Source organism: Girardinichthys multiradiatus, chromosome 9 (assembly GCF_021462225.1).
Source record: "Girardinichthys multiradiatus isolate DD_20200921_A chromosome 9, DD_fGirMul_XY1, whole genome shotgun sequence".
Lineage (NCBI taxonomy): Eukaryota > Metazoa > Chordata > Actinopteri > Cyprinodontiformes > Goodeidae > Girardinichthys > Girardinichthys multiradiatus.
Genome location: NC_061802.1, coordinates 34,745,755 through 34,759,164, shown reverse-complemented (window position 1 = coordinate 34,759,164; position 13,410 = coordinate 34,745,755). Strand labels below are relative to the sequence as shown.

Below are 13,410 nucleotides of genomic sequence, written 5' to 3'. Positions count from 1 at the left end.
TAGCCATTAGTAAGTTAAACATCTTGAGTATGATTTATAATCAGGCTTTAAGTTTTAGCTGTGTGACAAATTAAATAAGATACATTACTTACTATTTACAAATAAAAATGTTTCTCCTTAACAGTAAACACCTTTCTGATTTAGTATTCACCAAAGAGGTCAAAAAGTGGAACATTTACTTCAACTAATCTCGTTAGACATTTATCTTCTTGCTCGTAAGAAATCGCTCACATTAGTCAGACAGCATTGGGAAGTATTTTTATTGTGCACAAGTCCAGTTATTGTTATGTTTAAAGATATTAGTCAGATCTTATTCTAGTATGCTTAATAAAGCCTGGGGATACCAGTTCACTCGGGTGGATTTCTGTGAAAGAGATCTAAATGTCTGTTTAAATGTTAATTGTGATGTAAGCATGCCAGTCTTATCTTACACAGAACATGTGGTTCTGGAAGCAGTTTTTAGGTCATAGATCACCGTTTCTACAGCTTTACCTTTTTGGTTGTGTTTGGGTTTGAAGCTTGTGATAGTTTTATTCATTTCTGTGTCTGAGATTGAGAAATATTTTGAGGAAGCATATACAAGGAAGCAGTGAACACAGCCAAAACTGAGAGTGCATGGGCATTAGTATTGAACACCCAAGAACAAAAGAAAGTAGTTAAACTGTCCAGTTCGAAAGTGAGTTCATTTGACGTTTTGTCAGTTTGTCCAGTGAGGAGGAAGAAGTCGCAAGAGAATAGACCGGCAGCCAACCCAGGTCTCTGTGGTTAGTCTGGCTATCTGTAATTTGCCACAGTGGTGAATGACTGTGGTGGTAGACCTTTTTCTACCAACATCCGTGTAACCAGGATAGGCTTTTGCAATGGTTGTGTAACACATAACAGCAGCAAATGAAAGCAGCTTAAAGTCTCGTTGTTCTTCACATAATCAGTCCATGTTTTACTCATGAGTATTAAATTGCACTAGAGCTATGTTGCTTTTAAACCTTTTATGCTGAGAACACGATCCACCAATCAAACTTTACCATTAGTTTTTATCACAACATATTGTTTGGCCCTTTAAAAGTCCCTTTAAGCTTGTGCTACACATGTGGTTGAAAGGGAAGCAAAAATCTGAACAGATCTATTGTTTATTTGGCTCAAAATTTGGCAAAATGACTCACTTCTTCTGCTTATAATTAAAGATAAGCATGCAGGGAAATCTGTGGAATAAGTGGTTGTTTAATAACACAATCTGCAAATGTTAGCAGATTTTTTGTTCAGGTTTTCTGGCTAAAATAGTCAGTCTTGGTCCAGTGTAGACTAAAATCAAACAAACATTGGGTCCATAAATACCATTTTTAGACTCTAGATGAACCCATTTATCTGGAAATCTACTGATACGTGAAAACATTGGTAACAAATATACTAAACACCCTGGTCTTTTTCAGACTACATCACTAACCAGCAGTAATCTGGATGGTTTGTTTGGTTGTTGTGTGCAAGTAAAATATAGCCACCGTCTGACTTGTTGACCCACTGTTTCAGATGGTGCATATCTTCGCCAGTGAGACAGACCACTTCCCACCAATCAAGGCTCTGTTTGAGCTGGTTACCTCGGTAACACTGTCCATCTTCCAGCAAGGTAGGGGTCCGCCAGAGGTGGGAGTTTCAGGACTCTAAACCATTTCTGTTCAGGTGAAGGATGGGTGTTTCAGATCAGAACCAATCTGATTTAAACATACAGATAAACCAGTTTGTTTAGTGGTTGATGTAAACAAAATTTCTTATTCTAGATGGTAATCTAGATGTTAACAGAAGATTGATTTTATTTTATTTTTTACTTTTGCTCATTAATGTTTGAGGAACTGCAGTGTTTTCTGTCCTGTCGGTGATGTTAGAAAGCAACACTCTCTCCCAAATACTGGATTTGCTTCTGTAATCATAAGGGTCATTTGTTGAAGTGGGGGACGTCTTAAAACTGCTCTGCTCTATAGGCACAGGAGCAAAGGGCCCATTCCAGTATAGCACTGATATAAGCAAATCAGTGCAAGACCAAAAACAAACAAACCAGTGAATAATCAATAATTTTATTTCTGCTTTAGTCGATTAATGTCCACATTCCCATAAATGTCATCAGACTTAACTCTTCTGTTTACCCACATTAGGGATTTTATGTTTTACTCTTTTAATCCAGACTGTTTACAAGTAAATTGAACTTAAAATATAATCAAACATGAATTAGAAAAAAATATTTTTCCCCTATCCAAAAACCAGTTATGATCTCAGTCTTCTGTTCACCATTGACTTCTGGGTGTACAACTATAACCAAATGGCCATTGTTTTCAAAGGCCATATGTTTTGCACCAGTGTGTCCATGCATTTAGCAGCTTTAATAGTTTCTCTGCTATTCGGGACAAAACTAGTTAAAATGGTGAATAGAAACCAGTCTGCACATGAAAGATCACAGTCTGCAACCTTTCAGGCACTGCCTGTGACTATCACAGGTATTACAGTAAGACAATAAACAACAAATAAAATCCTTAATAAAGTCTACAAAGAAGATTTCATCAATGCAGACCTTTTTTTGCCCTTACTGTTGTTTAAATATTTTTTTATGATTTGCTGTAAAAACATGAACTCAACATGTCACATTTTCTGTTTTTCTAATCTGTTTTTTTCTTTTGTTATTTATTTATTGATTGACTACGGCCAGACCTTTCAGACATTTGTTTCTTTAATTTTTACGGAATGTCATTAAGTGGTCAAAGAGGTTGATCTTATTTTTTCTAAAATGGGTTTAGACTATCTGTATCAGGTCTGGCTGATGCCTCTTCTCTCTATGTTGTCCCTTTTCTTCCCTTCTTCTCTTGCTTTCACTGGTTCAGTAATGGCTGCCTCTCCTCCTGCATTTTAAGTGTTTTTTTTTTTTTTGCCTCTGAGCAGGTTCCTGCAGTACACAATAATAATAATAAAACAGAGTACAGAAAACAGAGTGGCTTATTCAGTTGGCTAACAGGGAATGGGGAGGGCAAGCCTATTATGTCTGCAGCCACTCCTGTGCTTCAGACACTTCATCACAGCTCTCTGAATAAGCCCTGTGCCAAAACCATTGGCAACCCTGGTAAAGATGTTTAAAAAGCCTTAAAATAAACTCATTTTATTGTAGCTGCATAATCTCACATTGAAGAATTAAAAAAAATCCAACTTTTAATTTAGGTAGATTTATTCAGTGGAAGTAAAACCTCATGTGTAAGATAAAATTAACTTGACGTAAAACGATTGGTGCCTCTGATGGTAATGGTTTTTACAACATGCTTTGCCAGTCTTCTTACCATTTTACGAGGCTGGAGCATACACAAAGAGGGATCTTTGACCAGTCGTTTGTGGACAATCTCCTGGTATGTGAGGGAGGTTTTGATGCCCTGAACTCTTAACAAGGATCCCAGGACCTTTGTACAAGAAACTGATCCACAGCATCACAGATCCTCCACCATTTGGTATTTGTTTCATACAAAGCCCACCTGAGTTTTTGTCTTAGTAGTGGTGCCGGCAGTTTTTAACAAACTTCATACAATTACATTTGTGACTGTAGGAAAGAAACTGCTCTAAAAGAAAAGCGTTCTCTAGCATCCTCACCAATCACTAGTTGGCATGTAGATGATGCCTGGTGGATGTTAAGGAGGCATAAAGACCCAAAGCTATTACTTTTTCCTGTAGTTCTCCAACACTGAGCTTTGGTGATGTGTTTTTATTTATTCATTCGTTTTGGAAACCTTCCCTGCTGTCCTCTGATCTCTGGTCCTCCTCGGTTTTGGGCTGCTTGAAACTTCTTAATGATTACTCTGACTGGTGCCGTTTATTAGTTTCTAATGATCCACACAGTTATAGTGCTACATTTTACTTGATTAAAAACAAATCCGTGTTATCATTCTGTCTCTAATGAGCAGCAACACATTAACTGCATTTCTTAGGGCTCCTCACACCACAAACTAAATAAAGTTTAATAAGAACATTAATGAAAAGTGCATTATCCTAACAGCAGGTCATGGACTTCTAATTAAAAGCCCTAAGCACTCTGATCAACTTATATGTTTATTGTATTGAACTGGGTAGGGGTGCCAATAACTGTTGCACCAGAGATTTTTGTAAAAGCAAGAAAAACATCCCCAAAGTGGGATTTGTTTGCCTTTCACTAATTAAATGCACTAAAATTAAAGCTGGAAGCTTTCAGAAAATTTTCAGAGTGAGATTATGTGACTGCAATAAAATGTTGTATTTTAGGGTTTTAAGCTGTTTCAGGAGTACCAATATTTATAGAGGGTGCTGTATCGTCTCTAAAGATCGTACCATCTGGATGAGGACTAAAGGGTTGAACTGGTCAGTAGGCCTGATTGGATGCTGGGAACAGACGAAGCTGGACGCTCACCGTAGACACGTGTCTTGCTTACCACGTTTTTCTCCAACATCACTTCTAACTCATCTAATTATTTAAAAACATCCTGAACTTTTCTGTAGCCTCTTCAGTAACAGATAGAGAAGATCTTTACTTAACTGTAATTTATTATGTTAATTGCATTTTTAATTGATGAAATGAGTCTTTTAGTTCGTATCCAGCATAAGGGAGGTAATGGGGTGCAGTAAAAACCAATGCAAATATGTAAGTGTATTATTGGGTAGAACAGTTCATCTTGTTGATCAGCGCTGAATGGACCCTTTACGGTACCTTCTCTGCCAGGTGTAATGTGTTGCTTTTAACTGGGTCATCATCCTGCTGCTGGTGCCTTATGGGAAGGAGGGTTTGTTCAGGTTTGGTAGCCCTTCTCATCAAGCTGTAACTGTAACAGAGGTGCCTCCTGGGTTTCCACTCCAAACCCACCTTTGCTTCTTAGGTTTCTTCTTTTTCTCTCGTTACTTCTCTTTTTGTTTCCCTCCAAACAAACCCATGTGTTTGTCTTCTGCCTGTTTGTTTTTGGTTGGTCTCTTTAAAGACTTTGCCAAAGCTTCATATGTCCCCCGCCCCTGCCCCTTTGTTCCTTACTCACATGTAAATTATTTCGATGAAGTATTGTTTGGTTCTCTTTTATTTCCACATGACTGTTGAATCTATTAAGTTGCTGTTTGTATATTATTCTTATTCTCTCTTATGATTTCTTAAGTTTCATCTTTATTATATTATAGGACCCAGGGATCATCCTGATATTGTTGATTCATTTATGCAACTCCAAGCTCAGGTGTGTTTTTTGGTTTCTTATTTCATTCACTTTGGGTTTCTCTCTCTTTCTTTCTCTCTCTGAATTCTTCCTGTTCTTCTGTCTTTCTCTCTTTCTCTCTATAGCTCTTGCTATTCTTTGTTACTGGGCCCTAAAGTGTCCCATCATAAAGGCGAGGCAGTGGAATGAAACACTCGAGGGAACTGTTTGAAAAAGGGACATTTGTCTCTCCTCAAATGCTTTTTGACTCTAACAGTCGCCTCACCACTCAAACACATGTAAAGTTTTTGTTTTACCTGCAGAAACCACCGCTCAATGCACCATGTCCTAATAGTCATAAGACTTTGATTTAGACCTGAGCCGAAGTGAGACTCTAACTGTTTGATAAACACAACAGTTTTTCAATTAATGCAATTTAGAGCAAAAGTGAAATGTGGATATAGATTTTTTACACACAGAGTGATATATTTCAAGAATTTCTTTCTGGTAATTTCGGTGATCCATTTCGAAGGCTTAGAGCTACTGATGACCACAATTCAGTTTCTCAGAATATTTGAATATTACAAAAGACAAAAAAATACTTTAATGAAGAAATGTCATCCTGAATACTGTACATTATATGCACTTAATATTTGCCCCGGGCTGCTTTTGCATGAGGTACTACATCAGTGCAGCCTTCAGCTCTCTTGCATTGTTTGCTCCGCTATCTCATCAATACTCAACGGATTTTCTGAGGTTTAGATCTTTTCCAAACAAGCACAGTGACACCATGGTCATTAAAGCAGGTATTAATACTGTTGGCAGTGTGGGCTGCTGCCAGGTCCTACTGGAAAACGAAATCAGCATCTCAATGAAGCTTGTCAGCCGAAAGAAGCATGAAGTTTCCTGGTAGATTGCTGCATTGACTCCTCCTGGCTCCTCAAATCATCACTGACTGTGGAAACTTCACACTGGACTCTGGGACCTTAGTTTCCAAATGAAATGCAAAATTTACTTCCATCTAAAAAAAAGGGGACTTGGGACCACTGAGCAACAATCCAGTTATTTTCTGCTTAGACCAGGTAAGATGGTACTGGTCCAGGAGTGGCTTGACACAGGATTGGAATGGTTATTGCAAAATGATTCATACCCCTAGGAGTTTTTTTTTCTGATTGGAAATGAGACGGGCGTCTCACAAAGGTAATAAAACATTTAAATATATTTTCAATAAAAAAAGAACAGCTTTTATTTACATTTTATTTAAAAATGACTTTTCAAAAATGATTTATACCCTTGTAAATAATCAGGTAGAAATCTTTGTCATTACAGAAATGAAACTCTCCAGCTTTCTGCACGTTTCCTGTTATTGTAAGGATTCATCTTTGGTAATGATCTCCAAGTAAAGCTGCACAATTTACCGTAATTGTATCGTTATGGCAACATCACTGTACACAGTGTTCACATCACAAAGAACTGCCTGAACTGCAATGAATGTAAGCTAATTATTTGAGTACCATGCATTTGGGCTCTCTATATCCAGCATGTTTCATTACTTTGTTACTCTTTAACGCAACATAAAACATTTAAAATGTAAAGAGGTGGCAAGATGATTAAGTAAAGTTAAGATAAAGGTACAGTTAAGTTGTTTCAGAGTCAAGCAGATGTGAGCCAGAAGCAACTTTTTCAGTAAAACCATGTTGTTGGGATGGGAATAATGTTTTTTTCCATTAGCTGGGTAGACTGCTCATTATCTGGGGTCCGTTTTTGCTATGAACCCAAAGCAGAAAGGCAGTAACAACCTTAGTATCATTCACGTCTTTAAGGCCGTAAGACCTCCTTGCCATCACTCAGGACTGGCTCCAAAATGTTCTGAATATCTCAGTCAAAAGACACATTTAGGTAAAACTAAAAGATTACTTTAAATCTACCAGGGGTATGAATAATTTTGGATTTAACTTGAACGCCTGTGTGTGGAGGATCCAACCTAAATGGGTTTTATTTCACGATACGTTCACTCAACTTCCTATGAATTCAGTAGCAATTTTCAGCAATGACCTTGAGTAGCTTCCCCACCATGTGGAGAGGGTCAGTAACTCTCTGCTTGGCAGCTGTCAAGTCAGCAGGCTTCTCCATCATTTTGTTGGCTATAATATAAACTTTCTTAATTAAAACTCTTTTTTGTTGGTTTTATTTAGTTTTCTGATAAACTAAATTTTGGGGTTCACCAGCTATGAGCCAAGATCACCGAGATTAACAGTAATAAAGACTTGAAATCTATGACTTTGAGGAATTATTCTGTATAATTTGAGTGAAAATTTAAGACCTGAATAACTGAAATAAATTACCTTTTTTAATTAAATCCTAATTTATTGGAATATGCCAGGATGGTTTCACTGTATCATAGTATTAACACAAAAACATAGAACAAGAATCCTGTTAATTAAACAGAAAAGCAACAATTATTCATACTGCTGCTAAAATAAAATAAAACATTGACTATTACAGTTATAATGATGTTCTTTAAAATGTTTTTCAGTGTTTTGATTTTCCTTCATAGAAAATATAAACACGCACTAAATTGTGCAGAATAATTCTGCCTGTATTTTTAGCTGGTCAGTTAGTCAGGCTATCTGCTCAGCTGGCGAGCCTGCAGTCAGCTGCTTTACCGACCTGCCGCTCGTAGGTGGCCAGCTAGGCATGAGGTGGTTACTGGTATTCTGAGGTACACTGAAGTTTGACATGGTTTGTTGCAAACCTGCTAAATGTTCCTATTAAACCATTAGATTCAAAGCCCTTTTAATAAAGTACTGAAGTGACCAGATGTTGATGTGGACTGCTGATCAGCTGGCTGATAGAAGACAACAAAGACAAGTTTGGAGATGTTTCTGGTTGCAAAAGCACGAACGGTCATGTGTGGAAACTAAAGATTACACTTACCAAGGTAATGCTGTTTTAAAACTGCAGTAGACAAGAGGTGAGCTAGTTGGCAAGCGGTTTTAGATTAAAGCAAGCGATCTTGTCACACTTTTCTATTGCATTTATGCGTTAAAGTCATGATACTGTTATTTCTGGCCGTGGTAATCAGGCTACTGGTAATCTCATAGTAGAGCATGTTTTTACATTTAATTTAAAAACAGTGTTACATTAATGATAGCTGGATAATAGCAATCCTGTAGGGTCCGCAGCATGACTGTTTTTCATGACTGGACATTTATCCAAAATTGCTTAATGTGTTTTCCTTGCAAGCAAAGAATAAGGTACTGGAGCCTCTTTCAGCCTGCTGATCAGCAGTGTGGAGCAATATGTGAGAAGGAGGGAGCACTACATTTTGCCTCATTAAAAGGACATTGGACTGTAGTTGTGGTATGATTGAAACTGTGGAAACAACTTTAAAGCTTTCGTTTACCTGGACGCCAGTAGGTGGCCCATGCCTGTTGTCATCACAGGAAATCTTTTCATCTAGAGAGTTGACTTTTAAAACAACCGACGTTTTAGAAATAATCGTTGAATTTCGAGGTTTGAAGAAAATTAGAAAAGTGTATTTGTGGCATGAAAATGTGCAATTTAAAACAGTTGAATGTGTCTGAATTGTTACTCTTCTTACACATTTAAAAAAAACATCAACACCTTGGTCCTTTGTTAAATATTTTAGCTGATGCTGCCCTCTCAGAAGATGAATGTCATCTTGTGGTCCCGGTGACTGGTTAGTCTCTGAGCCCAGTCCTCCTTTGAAGTCATTCCAGCCCAGAGCCAATCAAAGCCCAAATGAATTAATATTCAGCTAATATTAATCTGCACCAACTAATTGGCTGATGGCTCTCTTGTTTTTATTTTTTTGTCTTTTGTCTTCATTCTTACTTTGTTTTCTATCTTTGGATAGATCTGAACCTTTTCTCCCTTTCCCTCTCTCCCTCTCTCCTCTCCTCCATCCTGAATGGGTTCATTATTATGAGATGAGTTGTCTTTCTCTTTATCTGCACATGTTAATTACTTATTACACACTTCTGTTGCATATTCAGTCTAGTCAACCAAAAACAAGGAAGATGAAATTGAGTTGAAGAATCTAAGCCAAAAACCATCATTGCCTTTAGTTTGACTTAAGTTTTAAATTATTTCAAAGTTTGATTTTTTGCAATTTGTTTGTTATACCTGCATCAGTTCTGCATTGGAGGATCTCTGTTTGAGTTTAGATAGATTTTGTCCTAAACAGATGGAGAGAGCACTGTAGCCTGGTAGGCAGATCTGGTCCTCTGTTGCCATCAGATCCGGCTACCAGGCTTAGCGGATGTTGTTAACAGTATTCTGAAGGAGCTTATGCAGTGGAATGTGGTGAAGCAGTAGCGAATGGGTCGGGCCTACAGAACCGTAATGCGAATTGCTTTTATCTGCCTCGTAGGCCCTCAAACGGAAGCCCGACTTGTTCTTGTCTGAGAGTCTTGATGTGAAAGCAGTGTTCCACTGTGGTAAGTGAACACAGACACATGTCCCTGTGTAGAGATCCGTTGGGTTCTTCAGTGAAGCGTGCACACGTTTGACATCAGCACTCAGAGGTCTGTCTTCTTCTTCCAACTTTAGGAATTCTGTCTCTTAAATTTCCTGAGGCCCCAACAGTCAAGTCGACGTGCCAGTACTTTGTAAGCACACACACACACTCACACACACACACACACTTTGAAAACTGTTGAGTTGTCTATAAAATGCCTGAGATTTGATGATTGATTGTTTGTTTAAGACTGAGCTGCTGCCGCACTGCTCGGACGTACCTCCATTAGCCAGGGTGGTACAGGAGGATGGCAAGCTGTTGGTGCAAGCTGTATTGGAGGTAGGAAGCACTACATTACCTCATATTTTAATTGTACAGTAGTTTGCTGTGGTGTCAGTAGCAACACAACAACACATGATGCATAGTTTTCAATGTTTATTTATTTATTTTTTTAGATATTTTTTCGGCACTAGTGGCCTTTATTTTTATTTTTTGACAGTAGGCAGACAGGAAAGAGGGGTAGAGAGAGGGGGAGACATTCGGCAAATGTCGCCGGGTCCGGGACTCGAACCCGGGACAGCCGCTTTGAGGACTGTAGCCTCCGTATAGGGTCGCGCGCTTAACCCCTACATCATCACCGCCGCGCCAGTTTTCAATGTTTTTAGTTAAAGATTGAAAAGTATGGTGTGCCTTTGAATTCAGCCCCCTTTACTCTGATACTCTTAACTAAAATGCAGTGCAACCAAATGTCTACAGGAAGTCACCTTGTTGGTAAATGGTCAACCTTTGCATAATTTAATCTCAGTAAAAATTCAGCTGTTCAGTGAGGGCCTCAGAGGTTTGCTAGAGAACATTAGTGAACATCAGCATTGTGAAGATCAAGGAAAACAGCAGACAGATCAGGGAGTTAGTTGTGGAGAAGTTTAAAGCAGGATTTATTTGAACATCTCACAGAGCTCTGCTCTACTTAATAATCTGAAAATGAAAATCAGCTGCAAACTGATCCAAGAGGCTTTAGGCAACTCTGAACTCTGCAAACATAGAAGCTGCTGCTTTGGTCAGATGATACCAGAACTAAAATGATAAGATGCTACGTGAAAATAAAACAAAACAGTTTTTTTTTTACTTTTTCTTTGTATAAATGTTGAAAACTAGGTGCCATTTTCTTCCCACTTCAAAATTCTGCATTACATTGTGTTGTACTGTCACAAATAATTACAATAAAATACGTTGAAGTTTGTGGTTGTAACATGACAACATGTGGAAAAGTTCTGTTGGTTTCAATGCTTTAATAAAACACCTCCTCCTTTCTCTCCAGGGCATCGGTGGTGGAGCATCCCGGAGTCTAATGGACCAGTTTGCTGAAGTGCTGTTCAGTCTAAATAAGCACTGCTTTTCTCTGCTCACTGTGTGGTTGAAAGAGGCACTGCAGCCTCCGGGTTTCCCGTCGTCACGCATCACGACTGAGCAAAAAGACAACTTCTCACAGCAGATACTCAGGTATCAAATATGCAAGTTTATTTATAGGATTATTAGAAAAAGTCCAAGATTAGGCAACATAGTAACTTACCTGTACTCAGTGGTTTGTTCTTTTGTTTTTCTATCCCCCTTTTGCAATGCAGAGAGCGAGTAAACAAGAGAAGAGTGAAGGACATAGTGAAAGAGTTCACGCTACTGTGCAGAGGTCTGCACGGCACAGAGTACGCTGCTGAATACTGAATCACTGCCCCACGACCTCCCAGCTAATCATAACCTTCGTCCTCAGTGCAAATATCCGGATGCCACAGCAACAAAGTTCTTTCAAAGTCCATAAAGACGTTGAGAAATGATTGTAACTATAATCCATCGAGTTGTAGGACAAGACATGGTTCCCATTCCAGCACAGAGCTGCCATCGGATCAGTGGACAAACTTCAACTCCCAGCAGGCCTCAGAGAGGGCCTCCTCTTTGCTGCATTGATTCTTTTCACTGTTATAAGATTGATTGCCTCTCCCTCCTCTCTTTTCTCCTTCAAAGGTCATTTTGTTGGAAGGATTTTAGCAGCCCACCCAGCATGCTGCCTAATGCCTCCTATCTCTGGCTTGTTCTGCCTTTCTAGATCTTCCTGTGGTTCACTAGGTTTGTTTGCTGGTGATTAGCATCTATATGAAATGGTAGTGGTATCGTACGTAGCTACTTGACATTATTTTTCAAAGTAAACCAAGTTAATTATATAAATGTATATGTAAATACAAATGGAAGGTTTCAGTCCTGCTGCTACTGCTGCTAATGGGATAAAAAGCAGCAATGTTTAGGGGGTAATTCTGCAGGAAGTTAGTACAATATTTGCTCCAGCTCATGCCCCTCTGATCTCTGCATTTGCCAAATTATATTAATTGTTTTGTGACTTTCTATTTCTTTTATTAAATGCCTTTCATGGGGTGTGAGTAGGCAAGGGAAGCTGAAGACCACAATGCTTGGACTTTATACAGTCAAATAACTCAACAAGCCCTCTTTATAAGGGGCTGTACCTCATATATGTATAATCCTATCTAGTGACACTGCAGTGTCCTCCTTTACCCTGAAGTAAAGCAGGACTGCTGAAAACGATGGCAGGAGCGAAAACGGATCCCAGTAACCGGCACCATGATGGAAGCTGCTAAGAAGGGAACTAGGCATTTCTGACAATGGGCTGCTTAGTTGCTGTAATCGTGCAAAAATATTTATCCAAGTTGTGCATATTAACAGTTAAAGCTGAGCACTTGCGTATTTGAGTATACGAATGTGTTCATATCTGTGTGTACGAGAGGTTTGCACATATGTATCTTTTCCCCCACTTGTTCAGTGCACTTATATTGGACCTATGGTACAAATGCATCATTTTCATCTTTTATTATAAGAGCCCGTTTTATTCTTCAAACCATGTTCACTCAGGCAACCCTCTTCAGAAAGACTGACCCAGAACATCTAGCATGTCGCGGACTCTGCAGCCATCCCTCATCTGTATCGCCTCTTTTTTTCAAATCAGACTCATCCATGTTATTTTCACCAAGCACTGCAATGAACAAATGCTTCTGAACAAGCTACCCAGAATCCTCTGGGTCACTGCCTTGGAGAGGGTTGAGAAGCATCAGAGAGCCGAGCACCACAACATAAGATCCCTGAAAGAGAAGTTTCTTCACGCCGACATTCTGTGCTCATCCTTTACGCTTGTGATGCTACGGCTGTAAATTACACTTTTTGTCAATCAGCAGCACTCGGCATCAGAACGTACCTTGTGATCTCTGATAAAACTTTTATCTCAGTATAATCCTTCTGTCTTATCCGAGGTGCCTGCAGACATGTAGCATGTATGTGTTTTGGGGTGGGAGGGGGTTCTTGGGGCTAATTTACAGGGTGTGGGTTAATCTGCAACAATGGGTGAAGACAGAGACCCAAGGCAGGAATCACTTTTGATGCAAGCCGCTTCGCTTTAATCCAGTAAGTACCGTGGACGTCTTGTCGTTCAACATTGATCCCTGGTTGTTTTGCGCTCTTGGTCTGAAGTGAGAGAAGGGGCGGTGTTTATCACAGTTGTAGGCGGATGAGGGGTGGAAGGAATAAAATGTACAGTAGTCTTTTTGTACCTTGGCTTTAATTTATTAAATATATCTGAGACTGCAGCTATTAACATCTAATGGTTGTAGGGTTTTTATTTTTATTTAGTTCTATCAGCACTTCTGTTAAAGATGTATTTCTTCTAGATGCTGGCTCAGTTTTTAGAACATTTTTTGCATGAAG

General features: G+C 38.9%; 1 protein-coding gene across 1 annotated transcript in view; it reads left to right on the top strand.

Moving 5' to 3' along the window:
* The window catches only part of LOC124873322 (importin-13-like), a 36,047-nt gene extending 22,745 nt beyond the window's left edge, over positions 1–13,302 (top strand). The window contains exons 17-23 of the mRNA XM_047373884.1: positions 1,525–1,621; positions 5,158–5,210; positions 9,565–9,631; positions 9,744–9,802; positions 9,901–9,990; positions 10,970–11,151; positions 11,274–13,302. Coding sequence (XP_047229840.1) covers positions 1,525–1,621; positions 5,158–5,210; positions 9,565–9,631; positions 9,744–9,802; positions 9,901–9,990; positions 10,970–11,151; positions 11,274–11,370 — 645 coding nt within the window. The 3' untranslated portion in view covers positions 11,371–13,302. The remainder of the gene's footprint in view (positions 1–1,524; positions 1,622–5,157; positions 5,211–9,564; positions 9,632–9,743; positions 9,803–9,900; positions 9,991–10,969; positions 11,152–11,273) is intronic.
* The last annotated feature ends 108 nt before the right edge of the window (positions 13,303–13,410 follow it).